Here is a 26,562-nt window from a genome sequence, read left to right as displayed (position 1 = left end):
TTGAATATGGTTCAGGGCATTATCTTTCACAGGGATCTCCTTTTACAGTCCGATGACGAGCTGCGCGCCAACTTAGAGCGACAAGGTGTCCATTTCGTCCGGCGTGTCACTGGGGTCCGAGAGATCATCAAGTTGCCTCCGGTGCCTTCATCTTGGGATTCGAGGGTGACACATTACCTGAGAAGGTCAAGCCATATATCCCTCCCCCGATGCGGTGCTTCAAGGGTTGGAAGTTCGGCCATATGTCTTCACACTGTGCTTCCAGCCTCGTATGTCGCGATTGTGGTCGACCATCCCATCCTGATACTCCCTGTGCCCCGCCTCCCATCTGTGTCAACTGCGGAGAGCACCATCCGCCTTGCTCGCCAGACTGTCCAATTCTGCAGAAGGAACGGAAAATCATGGAAATCAAGACCCTGGACCAACTGACGTACACTGAGGCTAAGCAGAAATATGATCGGCTTCATCCAGTGCGTATGACATCTTCTTATGCCGCAAATGTCACTCCTGCTACAGTTCCACCAGCTCCAGTCAGCTCTCAGAGTCGAAGGACCACACCTGCCCCTTTGATGGTGGGGGGTATTAAACTCCCTGTTGCTCCTGCTCCATCTACTTCAGGAGCAAGCCCCCCCCCCCCCCCCCCCCCCAACCATCGGGGACATCAGTTCCCCCTTCCCAGCCAGAGAAGTGTAAGACTTATTCGGCTCCTCTTGCCAGGAAGGGGTCCCTTGGGGACCTCCCTTCGCAAGTTCTGACTGGTACACAAGCGGCCACCCGCAAGTGGCTCAAACAACCACTCGTCCCTGGTCGTAGGGCCTCGCGGTCATCGTCCGTCCCAGAGACTGACCCAGTGTAGCCCTCCCAGCCTGAACCACCGAAGGCACAGCGAGATAAGCCGAGAAAGAAAAAGGTACCCAAGAATCCTGACATTGCGGTGGCACTCGTCCCACCACTTCCTACAAGCTCAGCGTCTGAGGGCGAGGTCGAGATTCTGGCGTCTGCTGAAGACCTTGATCTCACCGGTCCCTCAGACACCATGGATGTCACTCGCGCGGGAACTGAATCGGTGGCAGCGAGTGAACGAGCGGCGTAAATTGCCTTCCTAGTCCCTTCATGCCCTTCTCAGCCATGGACAATACCATCCTCCAGTGGAACTGCAGCGGTTTCTTCCACCATCTAGCTGAGCTCCAACAACCTATCAGCCTTCACCCTTTCTTCTGCATTGCTATTCAGGAAACTTGGTTTCCAGCAATGCGAAGCCCCGCCCTCCGTGGCTATCGGGGTTATTATAAGAACCGGGCAGCTTATGAAAGGGTGTCTGGTGGCGTCTGCATATATGTCCTTAACTCTCTTCACAGCGAGTCTGTCCCTCTAGAAACACATTTAGAGGCTGTCACTGTTCGGGTGTGAATGCCACAGGCTGTTACTGTCTGCAGTCTTCACCTTCCACCGGATGGTGATGTCGCGCAGCATGTCCTGGCTGCGCTGATAGCCCAATTGCTGCCACCTTTCTTGTTACTGAGCGACTTCAACGCCCATAGCCCTCTGTGGCGTGGGTCGGTGGCAACAGGTCGAGGCGCCACCATTGAGCATTTATTGGCACAGCTCGATCTTTTGCTTTTAAATGATGGTTCCTTCACACACTTCAGCGTGGCGCATGGCACGTACTCCGCCATCGACCTTTCAGTCTGCAGCGCCTTAGCCTCTTACTGTCTGTTGACTGGAGTGTGCATGACGACCTGTGTGGTAGTGACCACTTTCCGATCTTTCTGTCACTGCCACAGCATTAGTCTTCTGGGGGGCCTTGCCGGTGGGCTATGAGTAAGGCTGACTGGGACTTGTTTTCCGCCACTGCCGCTATTGAGCCTCTCTCTAGTGATGACATTGATGCAGTGGTTCAATCGGTCACCACCGGCATCGTTACTGCCACCAAATCTGCCATTCCCCATTCTTCTGGGTCCCATCGGCAACGGACTGTGGATTGGTGGTCGCCTGATATCGCTGAAGCGATTAACGATCGCCGGCGGGCGCTCCAGCGTCACAAGCGGCATCCCTCCATCGAACACCTTATCGCCTACAAACAGCTTCGTGTGCGAGCCCGCCGCCTTATCCTCCAACGCAAGCAGGAGTGCTGGGAGCGGTATGTCCCCCCCCCCCCCCCCCTCCCCGCCCCCCATTGGCCTCCATGTCACTCCGTCGCAGGTCTGGGCCAAGATTCGACGCGTCTACGGCTATCGGACCCCTGTCAGCGTCCCTGCGCTCTCAGTGAATGGAGCAGTTTGTACTGACTCCGTCGTCATTGCAAACCGCTTAGCAGAGCATTTTGCTATGAGTTCCACTTCTGCGAATTACCCCCTGGCCTTCCGCTCCATTAAAGAGTGGATGGAACGTCAGAGCCTTTCGTTTCGCACCCACCATCCAGAATCGTACAATGTTCCATTCAGTGAGTGGGTATTTCTCAGTGCCCGAGCCGCTTGCCCTGATACTGCTCCTGGGCCAGATGGCATCTACTGTCAGCTGCTGAAACACCTTTCAGTGGATTGCCAGCAATGGCTCCTCGACCTTTACAACTGTCTCAGGGTCGAGGGTGAGTTTCCGTCACAATGGTGGGAAAGTATCGTTATCCCCATTCTGAAACTAGGCAAGAACCCTTTGGAGGTGGACAGCTACCGTCCCATTAGCCTCACCAACATTCTTTGCAAGTTGCTTGCACGGATGGTGAGCCGGCGCTTGAATTGGGTTCTGGAGTTTCGGGGCCTTCTTGCTCCATCTCAGGATAGGTTCCGTAAAGGCCACTCCGCCGCCGACAATCTGGTGAGCCTGGAGTCGGCCATTCGTACTGCCTTTGCCCGCCGTCAGCACCTGGTTGCTGTCTTTTTTGACATGCGGAAGGCGTACGATACGACATGGCATCATCACATCCGTTCTACGCTTCACGGATGGGGTCTTCAGGGCCCTCTGCCAATCTTTATCCGCAATTTTCTGTCGTATCGTACCTTCCGCGTGCAAGTTGCGATCTCCCATAGTTCCTCCCGAGTTCAGGAGAACAGTGTGCTACAGGGATCTGTTTTAAGTGTCAGCCTTTTTTTAATAGCCATTAACGGGCTTGCTGCGGCGGTGGGAACGGCTCATCGTCCTTGTATGCTGACGACTTCTGCCTTTTCTACAGCTCTATTGGCATTGCAGCTGCTGAATGTCAGTTACAGGGCACTATCCGTAAGGCGCAGTCTTGGGGTGTAGCTCATGGGTTCCAGTTTTCGGCAGCCAAGACCTGCGTTATGCATTTCTGCCGGTGACGCACTGTCCACTCGGAGCCGCGGCTTTATCTTGAGGGCGAATTCCTTGCAGTGGTGGAGTCACATAGGTTTCTGGGGGTGGTTTTTGATGCTCGGTTGACTTGGCTGCCTCATATTCGGCAGCTTAAACAGATGTGTTGGCGGCATCTAAATGCTCTGCGCTGCTTGAGCCACACCCACTGGGGCGCCAACCGATCTACCCTGTTACGGCTCTACCAGGTGTTAATCCAGTCCCATCTGGATCATGGGAGCCTGGCTTATGGCTCAGCATCCCCATCTGCATTGCGGGTCCTGGACCCAATCCTCCACAGCGGGATACGCCTTGCCACTGGTGCTTTCCGGACCAGCCCTGTGGACAGCATACTTGTGGAGGCAGGTGTTCCTCCACTGCGGTTACGACGCCAACAATTACTGGCTGCTTATGCTGCCCCTGTTTTTAGCTTGCCCGGGCATTCCAGTTATCATATCGTGTTCTCGCAGTCAGTCGTCCATCTCCCTGAACGTCGGCCCAGGGCTGGATGTACGATCGCGGTCCACATCCGAGAGCTGCTCTCCAGGCCTGGGGCTTTACCTCTTCCGCCTCCTTTCCTGGCACCTCTGCATACACCCCCGTGGTGTGTGCCTCGTCCTCTCCTTCATCTGGAATTGGCACAGGGCCCGAAGAACTTAGTCCCTCCGGAGGCCGTCCGCTGCCACTTTCGTTCCATCCTCGCAACGTATCATGGCTCTGGCATTGTTTACACTGACGGCTTGATGGTTGCTGGTCGTGTCGGTTATGCGCTAACTCTAGGGGACTATTCTAGGCAACGTTCATTGCCGGCTGGTTGCAGCATTTACACTGCTGAGCTGGTCGCCATCTTTCGTACCCTAGAGTATATCCACTCCTGCTCAGGTGAGTCCTTCGTGATCTGTAGTGATTCCCTGAGTGGTGTACGAGCTCTCGACCAGTGTTTTCTTCGTTCTCGTCTGGTGATGGCTATCCAGGAGTCCCTGCATACTCTTGCCCTTTGCAGCCTCTCTGTGGTCTTTGTTTGGACCCCGGGCCATATTGGGATACCCGGAAATGAAATTGTTGACCGCCTGGCGAAAGAGGCCATCAGTGAACCATCTCTGGACATTGGCCTCATAGAGGCTGATTTGTGAGCAGTCCTCTGTTGAGAAGTTTTTGCACTTTGGGATGCTGAATGGCGCGATCGGACCATGCCCAATAAACTCCGTGCCATAAAGGAGACGACAACTGTGTGGCTGTCCTCTATGTGAGCCAACCGCAGGGACTCTGTCATCCTTTGTCGGCTCTGCATTGGGCATACCTGACTGACACACGGTTATTTACTGTGTCGTGAGGACCCACCTCTTTGTCGTTGTGAGGCGGCCTTGACGGTGTTCCATATTCTGTTGGAGTGCGCCCTTTTAACTGTGCTCAGGCAGACGTTTGCGCTGCCTGATACGCTCCCTGCCCTTTTAACTGATGACTCTGCAATAGCGCACTTAGTTTTGCATTTTATTCGGGCAGGGGGCTTTTATCGCTTAATGTAAGTGTGTGTCTTTTTGTGTTGATTCTGGCTTATGGCCTACGATTTTAGACTGATTTTTTAAATGTGTTTCTCGGTGGTTGGCTTCTCCTTTATTGTTTCTATGGTCGGCCAACCACTGTCACACTCTTTGTGATTTTAGTTCGTCTTGTCTGGTCTTTGTCTGAGTTTCTCTTGTTCTGTGTCGTCTGTCATCTATTCTGTTGATCGTTTTTATTCTCTGTGGGTGTTTTTAGTATTTGAAAAAAGGGACCGATGACCGTAGCAGTCTGGTCCCTTTAATCCCACAAACAAACATCTTAGGGTACTACACCAGTGTTAAGTAGAACACATGGCGAGGAAATAATAAATAGGGTGAAAACTCTAAAATTCTTAGGTGTTCACATTGATGATGATGATTTAAACGGGAAAAACCCCACGTTTTGGAACTCCTAAAACAACTTAGTTCAGCCACATTTGCACTTAGGATCATTGCAAATCTTGGGGAGAGACAAATCAATAAACTACCATATTTTGCATAGTTTCAGTCAATAATGTCATATAGAATAACAATCTAGGGTAACTCATCTTTAAGAAAGAAAGTCTTCTTTGCTCAAAAACGGACTGTAAGAGTAATGTACAGTGCACATACATGATCATCTTGTAGACATCTGCTTAAGGATTTGGGCACTCTTGACTATTGCTTCACAGTATATTTAGTCCCTCATGAAGTTTGTTGTAAACAATCCACTATGGTTCAAAAGAACAGTGACGTACATAATTACAATACCAGACAGAAAAATGACATTCATTACTCCACGTTAAGCTTGTCTGGAGCACAAAAAAGGGTGCATAATGCTGCAACGAAATTTTGTAGAACTCATCCAATGATAAAAAATGTCTGACTGGTAGCAAAGTAAAATTTGAAAACAAACTAAAAAAGTTTCTCCTTGACAGGTTGGTCTACTCTGTAGAAAAATTTCTGTTGTTGTAATGTTTAAAAGGTGGTGGGTACGAATAACTTACTCATATCTATAGGTATTAAGAAGAAAAATGAAAGAAAAAACTACTTTATAAATGTTCAGCATGTAGCCACATTTAAAAAATTGAGTTGTGGTGTGCATGATAAATTACTTGTTCCACTCCATTATGATATATCCTGCAAATGAGCCACGGGGAAAAAGTATGTAAACTGCTTATTATTTAAAAAATAATCACCATAACTATTAGTTGATTTATCCCACTGTGAGACACTCAGTGCCTTCGTGTAAAAATGTGTTCAGTTGCCTACAGAATGATGATTGTACCCAGGGATGCACCTCATCATCCAAAACAAATTGATGACTTTCTTCTGGGCTCCAAAAATATGGAAATTGCATGAGGAAGGATACAGACTATATGGAGAATGTGTAAGGACTTTCCACCAAAAATTCTGCCCCATACTCGTAACAACTTTGGCAGGCCTTCGATTTGGGATAAATGTATGAACAGTTACAGTGATTACTTTTGAAATAATAAACAGTTTACCTACCTTTTTTCCATCTACGTCATTTTCATTTGACTGCACCTTATATCTTTCCTAATAAAGGAAACATTGCTCATTAGATATTCATTTTTACATTATTATTATTATTATTATTATTATTATTATTATTATTATTATTATTATTCATTTCAATATGGTCAGGCTAACAATTGGAAGGTTTCGTCATTCAACTCACACAGTACAGACCTATCAAATATGTAAAACAACCATTTCATTTCTTAAGAAAAATCCAGTAACCAGTCGCTGTAAAGAATTAATTATTGTGAATCATTATCAGTTTTTAGAACAGTGTTCTCCCATTTATAGATGTTGCCAAAATCTTTTAGGTATTAAAATTAAGAGTCTTTAGTCAAGAAACGTATTAGCAAGTACTTATTTCAACCTTAACACATTATTTTCTTGTAAAAATCTACACCCGTAAAAGAGTGGTATGTTAAACACAGTGCGTGTTGTTTCATGTGTATTATATTAAAGAAAAACTTTGAGTATGAGAAATTCTAACTGTTATTTATTGCATTGCGTGGCCTCTTGAAACCAAGCTCATGGGGTAGGCTGTGAAAAGTATGTATTGAGCCATGCCTCCTACTCATGAAACTGTCTTTTGCTGTTTGAGCTACATTCATACTGTCCCCACAGGTGTGACCATTTTTTTCTTAAAACAGTTCTAGACGTGTAAGGATGTATTCTGTGACCATGTGTCATAGACACAAGGGTTCATTGGAATCAAAATAAATAAAGAGTTTATTAAATAACATAAAATGTAACAACTGTTCATTAAAAGATTTATTTTATATTTTGAAAGTTCTGTTCAGTCAGCTGTTGTTTTCCAATGAAAGAGGTCTATCAACACAATAATGGTAATACTATAGGTTTCTATGAAATTCCACAAGAAGTTGCCAGGCTTCATATATATATATATATAGTAATAACACTTTGTCTTAGTAGTTTGCCCCCTTATACATAGTATATTTCTCATAACAATAGAGGAAGTAAACACACAAGTCTATGTTGTTTACAGTATCACGACAATGCCGCCGTCCCCCCACCCCTCCCCGCCCCCCACGGGGCTCGCCACTCTTTGACGGGTTTGTGCTTGCCTACCATGGGGCCCCAGCCTTTGGAGCATAGTTTCTCTTCTGTACTGCATGTCTATCCACTTGCTTTTCCATTTCCCCTCCCTTAGGGAACATGTCTGGGATGTTTTTGGAACTGTGCTCTGCATTTTCAGTGGCCAATATTATAACAGTCTCTCCATTGTTTTTTGTTCCTTTTTTCTTTTTTGTACCACTTCTCCTATCCTTCCTCCACTTTGATGTTAGAGGTCCTTTTTTCTTCTTCCTCCCTGTGCGTTCCTGAAAACAAGCTCATGGTTCTGACCCATAACGGGTAACTGGGTAATGCATAATTCCTAACTCTGGGTTGACAGGTAGCGTCTGCAGGTACCCCCTGGTGCAGGCCATGCCCAGGGAGGAGTGATTTCCTGAGCTTCTACTTTCCCAAATTTCCGATTGGCCCCCCACTCAGATGTTCGGGAGGTGTGAACAATTAGGTGCACTCCATTCTGAAGGGCCCCCCAGTCAGAAGGAGTGCACCATCAGAGATGCTGGCAATCATGGGGATTTTCTCACAATAAGCCAATCATCTTCACAATCAACATCTACAGAACGGAAACTGAATGAGGCTAACAACTCAAAGACCCTGTCAGCTTCTCCATGGTTCTTCATGGTTTCACGTACTGAAGACGGTCAGTCCTTCGCTACGGTAAATCCGCTTATTATTCAGAAAGGTGTTGATGCAATTGCTGGGCCTGTGAAATTCTACTCTCATTTATGCAATGGCACTTTGCTTTTGGAGACTTCTTCTGATGCTGCCCTGTTCGTGTCAAGTCTCATGAAATGCTGAGTCCTTGCCGTGGTGTTATTTACACTAGGCTGCTCAATGGTCTGAGGCAGAAGTCTTAACATACTTCTCTGATCAGGTTGTCATCGCAGTCCGTCAGGTGATGAGAAGGGCAGATACCTCCTTAGTGCTCACATGCACTCTCTTTCTCACTTTTGATGTAGTGGTTCTTCCGTAAAATATCAAATATCAAAGCAGGTTATGAAGTTATCACATTCAGACTGTATATTCCATACCCAGTGCCCTGCTACCAGCGTCGTCGTTACGACGACACTCAAGATATCTTATCGACACCCTTAATTTTAAAAATGTGTCACCTGTCGTAGGGATACACACAAGGGCAATTGTCCACCTCCTTCCCACTGCATCAACTGCAATGGTGACCATGCCGACATCTCTCGTGATTGTCCCGTATGTCTGATAAGCAGGCTGTTGAGGAGATCCGAGTGAAGGAAATGTGCCTTAACTGGTTGCTCGCAAGTTGTTGGCTAGTTGGGAACCCTGCGTTCTACCATTAGGAACGTACAGTACTGTCCTTGCTACATCTCGCTCCATGAAGGACATGGCCATGCAGACATGCATCCTCAAATTTAGCACTGTCATTGTGAAATCGCCCAGCATCATGTTAGTATCCATGTCTCCTCTTGGAGCTGTGCAACACACCCGCAAACATTTGTGTCCTGGGGTGAAGTCACCTGCTACAACTGGCAGGCCGGAAAGGATAGAAAGAATACTCCTGTGAAGATTTCCTATGTCCTTCCAGCCAGCCAACATCTAAGTCTTCCTCAGTCAACTGGAAATGCTCCAAGAAGTGAAACAAAGGCAAATGGTCTTCTCCTTCACCAACTCAATGATCCTCTATGATGGTGTCACCATGTGATATCCTCTCCCGGCCGACCAACAATTGTTTTTCTGCCCTGGACTCTGCAGGCTGACAGAAGGAGAATGCTGATGCTTCTTTAGACCTCATGGAGGAGGATCCTCCTTCCTCTGTGCCCTGTAGCAGCGAGTCTTTGAAGACCGGCTCTCAGCAGCTGCTGAGGTGACACCCATTAGTTTTTTTCTCATCATGATTCTCCTCCAATGGAACGTTTGTGGTCTTCGAACCGACAAAGAGGATTTATGGCTTCTCTTAGAATTGCAGCGTCTGCTTGTTCACTGCCTCAAGGAAACAAAATTGCATCCACTTTGAGCTCTTGCATTTCTTCCCGGTCTGTTTTGATGTTCACCCTGAGGACAGCATTCCATATCATGGGGAGTCACACTGCTCATTCAGGATGACGTACATAGTCAACCCATCTCCCTGTCTACCTGCCTTCAAGCTGTTGCAGTTCTCCTTTCCCTTCTTCACTTGATCTTTTCCTTCTGTACTGTTTACATCTCTCCATTATTTGATGTTACCAGGGCAGACTTCCTCCAGCTTATTGGGCAAGTACTTCACCCCTTTCTGCTGCTCGGTGACTTTAATGCACATCATCCCCTTTGGGGTTCTCCCAGAACCTGTCCAAGAGGTGCCCTTGTGGGTCACGTTCCGAATAAGTTTACGCTCCTCTGCCTTAACACAGGAGCACTCACGTTCCTTTCAGACTCCATGCACACACGCACGCACGCACGCCATTTGGATCTACCTTTTTTCACTTCTCACCTTGCCCATCCTCTCAAGTGGTCTGTTCTCTCTGACACATGGTCGAGTGAACATTTCCTGTTTGCTACCCGTTTGCTGACTCCTACCTCACCTATGTGCACACCCAAATGGCAGCTTACTAAGGGCAACTGGAGGCTTTACTCCTCCCTGGAGGCCTTTGATGTACAATATTTCCCCAGTTGTGATGACCAGGTAGAATATCTTACAAATGTTATCGTTACCCGCCACACAATGTTCCATTTCTTGCACTTCCTCTGTGCCACGCCGTGTTCAGATCCCCTGGTGGACTGAGGCATGGTGTGACGCAATTCACACGCAGAGATGTGCTGTCCACTTTTTTAGCCATTGTCCTATGATGGCAAATTGAATTCATTATAAACAGTTGCTTGCACAGTGTCGCCGCGTTCTTTGGGATAGCAAAAGAGCCAGCTGGATTTCATTTACAAGTTCTTTTATCAGTTCCACTTCCTATTCCGCCGTGTGGGCCAACCTCTGATGACTCTCTGGGATGAAGATCCATTCCCCAGTTTCCAGCCTGGCAGTAGCAGATGCCATCATAGTGGACCCTATTGCTATCTCCAACACCTTTGGCCGCAAATTTGGAGAGATTTCGAGCTCCTCCCACTATCACCCTGCCTTCCTCCACTGGAAACAAGTGGAGGAGGCTCGGGCGATACCCTCCTCTTGTCAGATTCGTGAGTGCTACAATGCTGCCTTTACTATGAGTGAGCTAGATCTTGCTCTCACTTCATCCTGATCCTCCACCCCATGGCCAGACAGACAGATGTTGCAGCACCTTTCTCTTGTGGGCAAGCACTTTCTGCTTCATACATACAACCGCATCTGGGCAGATGGCGTGTTTCCCAGATGCTGGCATGAAGCCACTGTCATACCCATACCTAAGAATGTTATGCCCTCCCCCCCCCCCCCCCCCTTTCTCTCACCAGCTGTGTTTGCAAGGTGATGGGACATATGATTCATACCCGGCTGGTACTGTGGCTCGAGTCTCACAATTTACTAACCACTGCACATGGTGGATTTCCAGCATGCTGTTCTGCAGTTGACCATCTCTTTACTTTGTCCACCCATGTCATGAATGTTTTTTTGCAGAAATCTCAGACTGTGGCCATGTTTTTCAAATTGGAGAAAGCCTAAGACACCTGCTGGAGGACTGGTATTCTCCGTACTATCTACAGTGGGGCTTCCGTTGCTGCATGCCCCATTTACTTCAGGAATTTTTAAAAGAGGGAGTTTTCAAAATATATGTGCGTTCTGCTTTGTCGAACAGCTTTCTCCAGGAAAATGGTGTGCCTCAGCGCTCGTCCTGAGTGTTGTTGTCTTTGCTATCGCCATTAACTTGGCCTGTCTCCTGCTCGGCATCTCTGGCTCCCCTTTTGATGACGATTTCGTCATCTATTGCAGTTCTCCATGGACTTGTCTCCTTGAGTGGCGTCTTCAGTGATGTCTCAATTGTCTTTGCTTATGAAGCATCAACAATAGCTTTCATTTTTACACTGTGAAAACCTTTTTTATGAATTTCTGGCTGCACAGTTTTTACAGCGTAGCTCTTTGTCCTATATTAGGCCACACAGTACATCCAGTGACACAGGCTTTTGAATTACGTCATTTGCTCCGTCTCTCTCAGTGCCCTTCAAAGCCTCTGTGTGCTGTATACCATCCATCCCTTAGTGCAACTGGTTCAGGAAACCTGTCACTTGCTCACTCTATATGCAGCCACTACGATGTTTCTGTGGGTTCCTGGTCAAGTCAGTGTGACAAGAAACAAGGCCACTGCCGCTGCTGCCAAGGCTGCAGTCCTTGTACCTCATCCCGCTAGTTCTTACATTCCCCCTGATGATCTGTGTGTTGCCCTCTGTCAGCAGGTAGTGTCACTTTGGCATTACCACGAGTCCTCCCTTCATGAGAACAAGGTCCTAAGCCTGTTCTAGTGGCTTGGACGACCTCCTCTTGGCCCTCTCACCATGAGGAGATCATTTTAGCTAGGTTGAATATCGGGCTCTGTCTTTTTAGCCATCACCATTTGTTAAGTGGTTCTCCCTCATCACTTTGTCCTGATTGTGCTCAGTCTTTGACGGCCTACCATTTCCTGATGAAATGCCCTTTTTCTTTTAACCATTTATGTTTGCCGTCTGAGTTATTGGCCATTTTCAGCAAACAATGTGCGGGCTGTTGACTGCGTTTTACTTTTTATCCATTGAAGCAATATGGCGAAGGACATTTAATTTTTAGTTCAGGACCTCAGTTTCTCTGTGGAGTATCTTATAGACCTTTTTCTACCTCCCTGTTTTTAGCTGTCTTCTCGTCCATTGATTAGGATTAACATGTAGCCATTTTTAACTCCTCTCTTTGTCTTAATGTCCTACAGTTCTGATATGTGCTCATATGACCTTAGTTTATTTGCACCCTAAAACAAAATAAATCAATCAAAACAATGCTCTATGCCAATGTGTTGTAAAAGTTCTTGCAAATGTGGGTATACATAAAGTATATGAAATACAAGGAAATGAAAATAATTTTTAATATTGACACTATCCTTTTAAATACAGTGTAGTTTTATTGTGAAAATTCACAGGTATAGATGGTGTCCCTAAGGTTAGTCAGGGACATTACCTCTGGTGTTTTGGCAGATATTTATAATTTCATTTTTGCAATGTGTGGCTGGAGTCAGCCCAAACAAATACTGCTCATTGCATGTCTCATCTGACAACCAGCATTGGCAGAAAGCATCAGTTTGTTTCCCATTGCAAACAGAATTGTTTTTAAAGTGGAATTTTATGTGTCCATTCAGTAGAGTGGTCTCAAATTAGTCAAGTGCAATATCAATTTTATCAATATTTATTAACAGGAGTATTACAACACAATGAGTAGACAGTATGCCAGCAGCGACTGAGCATCGCTGCTGCATGGCAGTAGCAATCAGCGTGGGCTAGGGCAGCATGATTTAATGTTGCTTTTAATACATACTGATAAAACTGGTATTGTAGTAGATGAATTTCAGACCACTCTATCGAATCGGCACGCAAAATTCCACTTTAAAAATAATTTTGTTCACAATAGGAAACGAACTGAAGCTTTCCATCATCACTGGGCATTGCAAGAAAGATGTGATAAGCAGTATGTGTTTGGGCTGACTCCCACTATGCACTGTGAAAACAAAATTTGCAATTTTCTGCCAAAATGCTGATGAAAATTTGCATGAAGACTCTTATGAGGTAAACCCGGTATTTGCCTACACCTGTACAGGTTTTTACCCAATATTTACTACAGCATATGTCTGCATCCACACAGACCTTTATACATTGGAGGTAAATTCTAATTGTCTTCCAAAGCTGCTTTCAGAATGGCAGAGATCTGTCTAGGTTCAGTCCGTGCAGCAGTAGGTCCCTTTAGAGCAATCTCAATATGACTTATGGGTTTAACATTAGTCGATCTAGCTGCCCAATAATGCTGTGAACTGTGTGCTGTCATCAAGCGTGGTCTGCTTCCATAAGGGCAGTGCCACTGTGAGGGACCTTATATTCTTATATATACAAGCAGCCATTTATTTTCTATAATAGTTACACCATTTTAAAAGTTGAAGAATGTTTCATTTTTCTGCTTGATTGTGGTTTTAGGCAATGCATTTTTGTAGATGCAGCAGCAGTGTCACGATGACCAGGTCATTCAGGTTGTATTGAAACTCATCTTTCACCTCTTTGTTGGAGCAGAACTGCCATCCAGACAAATATCCCTTCAGCTGAAGGTGCAGGTGGTATTTGCCTGGTGCCAAGTCTGGGCTATAACGATTGGTGGTTGATTATGTACCAACTAAAGTTCTGCAAGAGATTAGTCGTGTGGCAAGTGAGATGCAGGTTGGTGTTGTCATGGAGAATGCTTATCCCCTTGGTCAACATTCGTCTTCTCTGGTTCTGAATTGCCCTTCTCAGTTTTTTGAGTGCATCATTGTACCTTTCAGTGTTTATTGTTACCCCTAGTGGACAGAAATTCAGCCAGCAGTGTCCCCTTCTGGTCCCAAAACACAGCTGCCATGAATTTCCCAGCAGAATGTATGTGTTTGAATTTTTGTGGCTTGGACAAATAGGGGTGCCACCACCCAAGTTACTTGTTTCATCTCATGTGTAATATGAAATCCCAGGTTTCATCACCCATGACAATCACACCCAAGAAGTTTTCCTTTTTGTCTGCAGTGAAGAAATTTGCAGGAAGAATCAGCTTGTTGCTGTTTCTGGTCTTCTGCCAGCATATGCGGTACCCATCTGGCACACACCTTCTGACGTTTTATTTATTTAATTTAGTCTTTCATCCATTGACCATTTAGTACAATAGTGTTGGACATGTCAGATACATTACAGAAAAAATATATACATATATAAAACATTAACAGGGTAGGATAGGATTAGGCGACCTAATCAAAGGAACTATTCCAGCATTCACTGTAGTAAGCTAGAAAACAATGGAAAGCCTAATTCAGTCTGGCTGGATGGAGAATAGCCGTTGTCTTCTTGTATGCAAGTCTGCGACATTAAGACTGGTGCAGCCATCTCACTCAGTACATGATTGGAAGGGGAATCACAAATACATAGTGTACATTGAGAGTACAACTTGCACAAGAACTAAATCAATGTACAAGAAATTTTGATAATAAAAACACTGCTGAAAAAGTATAAACATTTGAAAACATTATATGACCATACTAAAAAGTGCAATATGCCCAATAATTAAATCATTGATGCAGTTGAATAAGGAAGCTTTGATATAAAACTCAACTGAAATAATAAAAATACATGAACTCATTATGTAGCACTGCAGAGAAGTATAACACGTGAATACATGAAAACTTGCCGACACTGTACCCATCACAATTATGCTAGAATTACATCCTTCCTAGGAGGATGTGTGTTGCACTGCATCTAAAAGAGAGGAAACTGAAAACAAACAGCAGCAGAAACATTCTTTGCAAAGACAGCACACATGGTGTATCAGTTAAAAGAATCAAAAGAACTCAACAATACATGATGGTCTTGTAAACCTGTAAGCTAACATAATCATTAAAATTGGTTGGAACACCTCTCAACAATAAATGATTTTAACTCTGCTCTAAAAGCTGTTTGTGACTGCAACCTCATTATGTATGTTGGCAGTGCATTATAAAGAGTGACACAAAATTGGCTCACATGTCTTTGACTACAAGTTGTTGTAAGTTGTTCCATATGGAGGGACCCACAGTTGCGAGCATTATAGCTGTGATAACTGGAGTTGGTTTGCAGGTCACCAAGTGCAGCTCTTGGTATCAACACATATTTATATATGTAGAAGGAGGGTATAGTAAGCAAACACAACTTCTTAAATAGGGACTTGCAGTGAGCCCTAGTAGAGCTGTGTGACATGATTCGAATAGCCCATTTCTCTAATGCAAAAATTTCATTTAATTGACCATTAATTTTACCTCAGAAAATTATTCCATGAGCTACAAGGGACTGGAAGCAACCAAAATAAGCCATTCTAGCTCCATCTGAGTAGCAAACTTTAGAAATAATTATCAGAGCAAAGCACACAAAACTGACACTCTGGAAGAGTTTAGTTATGTGGTTTTTCCTGCGTAAGTCTTGGTCAACATATGTTCTTCAATGTTATTTGCATATACCCTCCCTAACTAACTTCCACCCTGTAACAGGCGGAGATCTTGGTTTTGATTCATCTTACCAAATTCTACATAGATTGTTTTCTTCGCATTAAGGGTCTATTGGTATTGAATCATGAATGCAAGGACTTGAGGACTTGATCAGTTGTAGTGGACAGAGATTCCTTAATGTAACTATCACACTAGTGTCATCTGCAAACAACATGATGTTGGCTGAAGTTTCTGAGGCATGTCATTTATATAAATAAGGAACAGAAGGGGGCATAACACACTACCCTGGGGCCCTGGGGTACACCCCCCCTTTTTTTTTTTTTTACACATCCGATACTAATCTGATTTTATGCTTACCATGAGCTGATGTGAACTCCACAACCTGTGATGATATTTTGCAAGTGTGATTGAACCCTCTTGTTTTCTATTCCTTTTACCATCATTTCTTTTAGCTTATCTAAAATAATTTCATTACTAACCATGTTGAAAGGATGGTTAAATTAACTCCTACAACACTGTTGTTGTTATCCAGATTTCTGTTTCATCGGTTTAATCATTTATCACTATTTCTGTACTTGTACCTGTTCAAAAGCCATGCTGATTAGTATTGAGAAGGCTGGGGTTGTCCAAGTACTTGACAATTCGTTGTTTCATTAATCTCTTTGTTACTTTAGAGAATGCTGAGAGAAGTGAAATTTGTTGGGAATTTTCAACTTTATGTAATGTTCCCCACATTTTTAATCTTCCCTCAGTGAATGATAAATTAGCAAAGTGAGTGGTGTGGATTATAGGTGACACTGGTACATCATCTACACCATCCGACATTTTACTACTTGATGCTCACTAGTTGGAATGAATCTCATGCTGTATGCTTCTGTGCAAAACCTTAGTTTATCTTGATTTTTGATATTTAAGCTAAGTTTTTGGGAAGCAGTTTTGGCAGGCCTTTTTTGCACTGTTGATAACAACAACATTTTTAAATCTAACTCCCTGCTCTTCATGTATCTTCCATCTTCCAGTTTTTACAGTATTCCATACAGATTTTGATTAGTTGCCCGACATTCTTATTATATCGTTTCTAAGAAGCGTTGCCTTTACACTTACTTGTCAGTATATTGTCTTATAAATCTTTCCATATTCCATAAACTGGGAATCTGTGGGCCTTTTCATTTGAGAACTGAGCATATTTAAAGTCATACAGGAAATCTTAATGCCTGACATAATCGAGGAACTAGATTTAGTTATTTGACATAAATGGGCTCCAGTTAGTTTCTTAGGAAAACACATTTCAAAATTTCACATAAATATTCAACAGAAAGCATCATAAGCATTGTTAGCAATTGACTGTGAAATCAGTTCTAACCATGATCCATTGTTTAGACAACCAACAAAACTAGCTCAATTTTCAGCAGAAATTCTTCTGTATGAAATAGGTACATTCCATTTGTTTCACCGATATAACTAGAATTAACTTGCAACTTTTCTGTTAAAATCCTGTAGATGATGCTACAGTAAAGCTAGGGAATGATATTTGGAGAGTATTCAGAGTGATCCTCTGATCTTTACACATGGTTTCCTCAGCATTCATGACTTGTCTTGTCAAGAACTGGCAGCCTGCTGCTCCTTTCTCCATCATGAATTTCAGTACAACCAATTGTAAACTCTCTACACCTCTGGCAAATGTTTTTGACATCCATTCATGACTGTCAATTCACTTCAGTCAATCGGGGATGAATTTAACTGGTTTAATGCCTTTGTGTTCAAAAATTGAATAACTGTGCAAGCTTTTTACTTCATAGTACTGTTGAATGGGAACTCGATATTGAATGACTGCCAAACCTAGACTGAGCACCCAATCAAAGTGCACACATTCTTGTTTGAAAGCAGAGGCAATGCAGTCACAGCATAGTGGCCAACAACCATATTAACTATTTCTCTATGCCCCTAAAAAAATATGAGATTTTTAAAAATAACTCTTATAGGATGAAATCATTGGCTTATGTGCCACCCTCAGGAGACAGACAAGCATGAATTATCTCATCTCCATAGATATATGTCACTACATTTGCATGTGAAATGGCTCTGTTATTTGTGCAGTATGTAAAAAAAGAGCTCTTTTAACCCTCAAGTGGTCGTGTCATTTTTTGCAACAGCAGTGGTCGCATGGTTGACTCTTATCACCTAGCCATTGTGTTCTTTAGAGGCACAAAAAATACTGGCTTAATAATCTTGGCATTGAAAAAAACAACTTTATCTTGTTTTTTACATACATAAGCATATATTTTAATTTTTGAACTTAATTTCCTCATAGTAGGTAGTTAGAGAATCTAATAAAATTGCCCTATTCTTTTAATTAACATCAAATTTCTAACACACACAATAATCTAAAATCACAATCAGCCTACATTTGTTGCACAGTGCATATTATTTATGTAACACTTACTGTATCATATTTGTGTTATTTAACAAAGAAAACAATAATTTTTGTTGTTATGTTGTAATAGTATAGATAAAAACATCTACTCACAAGCAGTGATAGAACACACACATGAAAGAAGGTAATAATTAGGCAAACTGTCGGAGCTAGTGGCTCATTCTTCAGGTAGAAGGGGTGAAGGAAAAGGAATAGATTTTGGAAAAGTTACCCAGAACTGCAGGTCATGGGAGATTTACCGGATGGGATGAGAAGAAAAGACTGATTGTTGGGGCCACCAGATGGGATGAGAAGGAAAGACTGACTGTTTGGGACTGAGTCTCATGCCATCAGGTAAGTCTCCCCCTGACCTGCAGTTCTGGGTGACTTTTCCAAAATCTAACCCTTTTTCTAGACCTCTTCATTCCTTTTCCTCCATCCCTATTCCTTCCCCTTCAACCCTTCTGGCTGAAGAAGAAGCCATTGGCTCTGAAAGCTTGCCCAATTACAACCTTCTTTTATGTGTGTCACTGCCACTTGATGAGTAGGTTTTATATCTATCCTGTTACATTATATTTTGGTTATTTGTTAAATATGTTATTGTTATTATGTATAAACAAATGTTACTCGTTCTATTCCTCCACTTCATCCAATGTTACATGCACACTTTTCAGAGACAAGGGAAGAATGCTCTTTGCACACAGACATCTTACACTGATAACAACAAATTGCGCTAACAACATTGTTTTTCCTTTCACACATAATGCAGCAACTCTTCTTTTTGTTTGGAGTTTCTGTCAGTTGTTGAGGCTCTTCTAGTTTATAAGGCGCCAAAAATATTTTGATGCCATTAGGAAATGCAGCTATGTGAAATCTTGTAACTAAATGAGCTTTAATAAGGCGTTGAAGCCGCTGTTACAGAAATATTGTCGTTGGTTTTCTTGGGGTTTCTGCGTTGGACTGAAACAATATTTGGACATTGATGCGAGCATTAGTAAATCAAACCATACAGCCATTGTCCATCTTCTAATTGACAAGCCACAGAGTATTTACTACACATTTGGTTGACTGCAATGACCCCTCCCTTTGTCGTGTTGTAGTCCATGATAATGTGTGATTTATTGGTTTCTTCATCAGTTGTGCCTTAACTGTGCGTGATGCTAAGCAAAACAAAACAGTTATTTTTTTTGGGCACATATGACACCATTGTGACATCTGTCAGGCATCCAAACAGTAAAGAACCAATGTTCCTGGCTTTCAGTAGTAGGAATTCCAGGGGGATTTCCCTTCTATTTATTTATTTGTCCCCCCTCCCCCCCCCCCAGAGTTCCAGTGCAACTGATGTGTTTCTGCAAAAGTGAGATTATCGATGGATAACTAATATAACAGTTATCAAAAGTAATATTCCAATTGGACTCATTCAGAGTCTCTGCTAGTTGATGCACAATACCATATAGTTTATTTGACATCTTGTAAAGGCCATTTGATTGTGTTCTACAGTATAACTCAACTGATGCCATGTAGAATGTTTTGACATTGCAAATAACAAAGAATTACAAGCCATACTTGGCTGGTTTGTTTGGTATGTATTGAAGGAACGAACAAACGAGCAAACTCTCCCAAACTATAGCTTTCCTTACAATTTGTAACAAATTTATCCAAACATAACAGGATCGGTGCAAATTTATCTTTCTCATGTCTCCAAGTTCTTGTCACTCCATCATCAAATCTAACACTTTTGAAGATAAATAAGAACTGTTTGCATGGCATACAAACTCATGAGAATCATCATACCAGTGCCATAACTACTCCATAGATATTCATCATTTGCTTTATTTTCACTGTTCAAGCCAGTCAAAATAAGGGTTCTAATAAGAGCACAGACTCTTCTTTTGAAGTCTCCTGTACTTCTCTCTCTCTCTCTCTCTCTCTCTCTCTCTCTCTCTCTCTCTCTCTCTCTCTCTCTCTCATATATACTTGTTTTGTGATATCATGTTTCTAATATGCAAGTATTGTATTCCACAATGAAGCAATCATTTCCTCACTAATAATCATTGTGAATGGCATCACTTCCTTTGTAATATCCTCAGAAGACCTCTTTGGACCAAGAAGGATTTTTGTTGTGTTTTTGCAGGTTTGGCTATAATACTTTCCTTGCATCATTTAGTTTTACCATCTGTACCAACAAAAGACTCAAAAATAAAATCAAAATCATTGTCACCAACATCATCATTTTCATGACATTGCATTTCTTCGTCCTTAAGATGGACACGTTCATTTCCCTCTAACGAACCCGCTTCTATTTCTCATTCACTGTTGTGATTATTAACTGGTTCTGTCTTCTCGCCAAATTGAAATCTTTTGCTGTCACTTTGCAAACGTAATTGTAACTTTTCTGTCAAGAGAACAAGTGTTAAATGATGTGCACTCCATTGTACATGTCACTGTACCTATTGCGAATGCTCCCTCCTGTGATGGGTTTAAACTCTACAAACATACATGTTACATTCATGAAGGTTTTGCTTTCAGAAGGTGGGTTCAAATCCCCCACCAGTTACCTAGATTTACGTTTCCCATGGTTTCCCTAATTTTGCAGAAGGTAAATGCTGGGCTGGTTTTGTTGAAAAGACACAGCAGCTTTTCATCGTCATTCTTCTCCAATCTGAGATAGTGCTCTATCTGTAATGATCAGGCCATTGATGGGACATTAAACCCTTATCTTTTGTCCTCCATCTTAACATTATGAAGCCTTCTCTGCTTAGCATCATAGTTCATGTCACTCCACAAGTGGCTGCAACAAAGTTTCACTAAAGTTTGGATGGCTTAGGATCTTACACTTTCAATTATGTAACATAAATATTGATCATTGGTGTTTGTCATACCATGATTGTCACTAATTAAACCTTGTCTGTACTGAACCCGTGATACAGTTGTTTACAAAGTCAGTGAGAGATGAACAATTCACTGACCTACTTTCACAATCCTCCTGTGGCCATTCATTACAGTATGCCTACTAACTAATGGCGTGATACCATTCAACCAGCTTTCCCTTCTTACCTAACCAGCTTTTCCATCTTACCTGTTCTCTTCACTTGCACAGCTGCGATTACCATCCTGCTTTCAAACTTAGAATTGTCTGCTACATTCATAATATCAGTCAGTTAGCTGTTAGTGCCTCTGCTTTGCAAGTGATGTTTACTGTGATAATCACATAAGTATTTGTGTCTGTTAGTTTACGGTTTTTGCAAATTGTTATAGTTCTCATGGTTATTCCCAATTTTATGGAAACCAGGTTCTTTTAGCCTGTTCTTTTCTTTTAAGGTAGTCTGTATACAAACAAAACTAAGTAAAGGGTAATAAAGAGTATGGCAGTATATGATTAGCATCCAGCTGAACATCAAATAGGGGAAGAAGAAACAAAATTATCTCATTGTTGGGATTCAAGATGACATACTATGTCCAAACCAAAGCAGACTGTTTGTTGTAGGAAGCTTTATTTAACAAAGTAGATCAGCTCTCTCTCTCTCTCTCTCTCTCTCTCTCTCTCTCTCTCTCTCTCTCTCTCTCTCTCTCTCTCTCTCTCGCTCTCTTTCTCTCTCTATTTGTGTGTGTGTGTGATAATTTGAGGAATATGTTGTTGTTTGGAAAGAAAGTAATGCTAACCATGAAGCGATTTATCATTTGAAAAAATGAAGAGCTCCTATGTGACATCATTTTCCTGCCTTTCCCATGATAAATATTTTAAATTATTAGTTGCCCCTTATTTGGAGAGAACCGCTGGTATGCAACAGTATACTGAATTAATGAATAGCTGCCCCAGGTGCTGCAATGTTCTTTATATTAGTCCACAGTCAGTTTCAGCTTTTATATTGAACCCATTTTCAGATCCACTAGTAAATAGCTTCAGTGTAAAAGCCAAAACTGTGGAGGGGAAGAAAGTTAGCAGCTTGAACGACTATTCATTAACCATTTTGAAACTGTAATCGAATAATGCAAGTTTCATATATCTTGCTCCTTTCTGTCTGCCTGCTGAAGGTTTTAAGATGCAATTTTTGTTTTTGTTTATTGCATCTATTTTTCATATTTTACTTATTATTTATTTGAGCTGATACATTTGGTTTTGCTTGCATTCCTGAATTCTGTGTTTTGTTTTTCACCATCACAGTCTTCCTGCATGTTATGGTCATGTTGTCTCTTCAATATTCATTCACATTTTGGTTATACCTCATTTTTCCTGCATATTACTTGTAATATTTACCTTTATCTCGTTTCCTCTGCTGTCCAATAACTACCACACTGTGAACTTTGTGTCTTCCACACATTTTCATTCTCTTTTTACCTTTCTTTGTATTTTTCATATGATCATTGAAAATATGGTGCTGTAGATAGCACAGTTGTATTAACACGATTCACGTTGTCCGTCGCACTTCACATAGTGTAGACCGGGAACTGTCTGCTAGGCATGCCCGATATAAAACTGACTGGCCATGGCCTGTGGTGCCTGAGTAGTTGTTGTTCCACCGGCAGAGGGTGCGGCCAAATTATCGCGTGCCCTCTGGTGGACGGGATTTTACTTGCGGCAACTACTGTCCGTGACATGCCGTGTCAATATGCGCCTTCCGCGATCTTTCTGGTGGCTACTGCAACAGACGTCAGCAACATTTCTGCAAATTCTTAAGTTGAATATAATTTCAAAGATTAAATCAATTTTGGCGGTTAACAACATGTACTATTTATCTCTTGTGCTGTCACGTATAAAATGAATATGAATGAAATATGCAATTTGAGCTTGGTATGTGACATGTTAGTTAGTTTGCCTTCCCTCACATCACATTGTAGGAAAGTCTAAAGTTCCATGAAAAATTTAAATTCTGTATAGTGTATTATTTGTGTCAGTAATTCATACAGCACAAACATGTCAATAGTCCCAGAATAATATCAATATTTTTTTGTATTAATCATACCCTGAAGTCTTTTTTCGAATTGAGACATATCTTAAGAAACATCAAGAGTATTGTATCTGGACTGTTGACTTTTGTTGGGGAAAATAATATTTCACTAGTAGTTCAATGATAATTAAATTATATGCAGTGTATATCTAATATATGAGAAACACAAGTGCAGTAGTGCAAACGACATAGTGAGTACAGTTTGCAGCGTAGTCTTGCAGTCTGCATATGAGGCTTCAGAAACATACTCCAGCTTGTCCATGCAAACTGTATAGTTTCCAAATTTTGCCTTGTAGTCTAACAAGTCCTTTTGTGTCATAGAAAATCATTAAAGTATTTTAAAATGCAATGAGTACTGTGTGATGCTGTCAATATAAATACTTTTGTTGACTGTTGCCTTAAATTACTTAATGGAGATTTCATGATAATTTATTGCTTTTATTTGAGCTTTTGGCTAAAGCCAGTAATTACTTTTGTAGCTGCCAGAGAATCACCAGGTTTGTATGGTTGTGTCTGTTTCATGAATCATGACCATACAACATGGAAAATTCATCAGCAGCAAAGATGATGAGCAGTGAAAACCTTCATTGTATTGTTCTTTTTGTATTTTGCAGGTGGCAGTCTACTCAGTATTGGAAGTTTGGAAAAGAGGAAGAGCTTGAAGAAAATAGCCAAAAGTATAGGTTAGTAATTGTACTAATCAACATTTACGTATGCTGATGAGTGATGGAAACAATAGTGGCCATGACAATGCCAGGACTGTTGTGGGATCTAGTGATATTTCAATGTGTGAAGAAACAGGTGGCAGCACAGGAGGCAGTAATGAAATCAGTCTGTCTACAGACTGTGTGGCGTTGCTTGGGTCAGCCTCTGGGAGTTGCACTAGTGGCGGAAGGAGCTCTATCTTGATGGCTTTCATCTCTGCTCTGTATAAACCTTAGAAAACTATTGTTACTGATGGTGTAATCTCAAATCATAATGCTGTTGTGGTGTGTGAGTAGTACAGCTGGGGTTGGTCTGTAGCAACAGCTGTGACCGGGAACAGGCCACCAGCATCAGACATTACGTCAAAAGAATTATCCTCAATTGCAGAAATGGTGGTCAGGGCATGGATCATAGTGCGCAGTGAGGTGGTAGACCTCTGTGCCTCACAAGGAAATTTTAGACCGCATGTACCACTAGTAGCTACATTGCTCCCTGGAATAGTCCCAGCAGAATTAACAAATATACACTCCCAGGATTGCTTGGGTTTTTCCAGGGAACAAAATGCTTTGTCAGGACTTCACCGATGTGTAGGTCTGATGGTCCCAGCATCTTTACTCTTACATTTTTATGAGGGACTAATCTAATCACTATGTCGTGAATAAGAGACTGTAAGACACATTACACTTTTTTTTTGTAGGTCTTCAAAATTAAATTGGTTCACAGCAGCTTCCCATACATTACTGTCTTCAGCCTCCCTCTTGAGAGTGGTATAGGTGGTGGAGCTGGTACAGGGTTGCCACGGGTTCTGGAAATCAGGAAATTTCAAACATGTCAGGGAAATATGAAAAAAAAATTGGAAAAATCTCTTTCTGTCTCAGTAGACAAAATGGTTTGTTAACTGAGGTGTCTTGCATCGTCATTGGCTGTACTTCCTCATTACTACTGCTTTTTCCCTTCCTACCACTCTCCTCAGCTTGCAGTCAGTGCTGCCACCAATTCTTGCCACCTGACGAGAGGCAGGGAGGCATGAGTCGTGTTTTGTTTGGCTCTGATTCTGAGACTGTAGATGGCTGTCATGTGTATCTGAGTTGTGTGTGGGTGATTGTGTGAATGTGTGTGTTCTCATTTTCTGACAAAAACTATGATTGAAAATTTAGTTGTGAGATTGTGCTTTTCTTTTCAACGTGCCTATCTGTGGCTCAGCAATCATCTTTACGGTGAGTTGCTACTTATTCTCATTATTATTGATTCTCAGAGTATTTGAACAAGTTATCTGTTGCATGGATTGATCACTGTGGTCTCATTTCATCGACATGCTGACTGTGGCTCATGAATAGCTGGCCACACGAGTGGATTTCCATGATGGGCCAAAACCACAGGCCTTTCCTGCAGGTATGTGTCACAGGTTGAGCCTGCCAATCTAAAGCCATTCGGTTCCCACTAATGAGCAGGCCCTGCCCATCAGATCTAGTCTGACTGATCTGTCCGCAGGCCAGATCAGTTTGTGTGTAGTGTAATGTAGGGGATATTCATGGTTTATCCATGGACCCAGGACTGTGGTGCTCCTCAGTAGGTCAGAGGTCACGGGCGATGGATTTCAGGGATTGTGACTGTTTCACTGCAATTACACTGTACAGTGTGGTATTTTATAGATATTTCATTTGTTCTAGTACAGTTTGGCACTTAAAACGTTATTATTGTGTTAGAAAGTATGGACGATAAGAAGAGAAGATCTTCAGTCACTGGGGGTTTGTACACTCTATACTGATATATTTTCAAAAGAAAAGTCAAAAAATACCTGTAAGTAATAACAACGAACATATTAGAAACAAATTTTATTGTCGGTCACCTACACATTTCTTCCTCAACTTGTACACTTCTTTCAAGAGACCTACTTTATTTTCTGAGGTTATTTCTGAAATCAGTGAAGGTATTTCAAATCTTTCTTGGGACTCCAAGCAAATACATATTTTTTTCACCCAGTATGTTTCGTTTTATTGGAATAAAATAATATTGGTGGTCTTAATGAAACACACATACCATTTGGCTTGCTTTCTCCACCTAAAAACAGTTCATTAGAAAAGAAATTGTTATTAGTACTTAAGATTTTTGCTCATACCAGGAAACGCCATCTGCTTGAATTTTTTTTAGATATTTCCTTGTTTACCGTAGCTGCAAAGACAGATTGTCAACTTACATTTGAACTCAACCTTGAGATCTCAAAATTCACCAGGGAAAAATGTAAGACTTGTCTGGAAACCAGGGAAATATCAAGCAATTTCGCTTGGGGAAACTTGTGGCAACCCTGTGGTATCTTCTATGATCTGGTTGATGTGCTCTAGTCTTGGTCTGCCTCTTTTTTTTTCTTTGCTTCTACTATGCCTTCAGTGATACTTTTAATGATACCATCATGTCTCTGAAGGTGGCCAACCCACGTGTCCCTTCTGTGTTTGATAAGCTTCAGGAGACAAGGCTTCCCTTCCTCCACTCTGTTGAGCACCTCTTCATTCAGCATTCTGTGGTAACACCACATCCTGAAGTTAGTTATTTTGTGTTTTATGCTTGTCCCAGTGTCCATGTTTCACTTCCGTACAGCACCACACTCCAAATGTCTTTAAGAGGTCTTTCCTGAGGTGTTCTTGTTAAAAGCAGCTTTTGCCTGGTGGTTTCACCATGCAATATCCTCACTGGATCTTCTGTCTGATGTAATTTTACTCTGTAGTCAGGCAAAGAATTCACTGGTCTTCAGGCGCTCGTTAATAAATGAGCATTGGGCAACAATGTTTTGTCTGCTCACCGCTAAGATTTTTGTTTCACCTTTATTAATTTTCAATTATCGGAAGAATTTATGGTGATTTCCATCTGGACCAGCATTGCTTCTAATTGTTCTGCAACTTCAGTTAACACTGTGATACAGGCAGAAACTCTCAACATGTCTATTTTCT

General features: G+C 42.3%; 1 protein-coding gene across 2 annotated transcripts in view; it reads left to right on the top strand.

Moving 5' to 3' along the window:
- Nucleotides 1-26,562, top strand: part of LOC126298850 (rab11 family-interacting protein 1) — a 121,235-nt gene that overhangs the window by 55,445 nt on the left and 39,228 nt on the right. For both annotated transcript variants that reach the window (XM_049990360.1, XM_049990359.1), the window contains exon 6: nucleotides 23,527-23,595. In XM_049990360.1, the coding sequence (XP_049846317.1) occupies nucleotides 23,527-23,595 (69 nt within the window). The remainder of the gene's footprint in view (nucleotides 1-23,526; nucleotides 23,596-26,562) is intronic.

The sequence above is a fragment of the Schistocerca gregaria genome, chromosome X, assembly GCF_023897955.1.
Source record: "Schistocerca gregaria isolate iqSchGreg1 chromosome X, iqSchGreg1.2, whole genome shotgun sequence".
NCBI classification, from domain to species: domain Eukaryota; kingdom Metazoa; phylum Arthropoda; class Insecta; order Orthoptera; family Acrididae; genus Schistocerca; species Schistocerca gregaria.
Note: the sequence above shows the minus strand (reverse complement) of the source record. Positions and strands in the feature narration are given on the sequence as shown.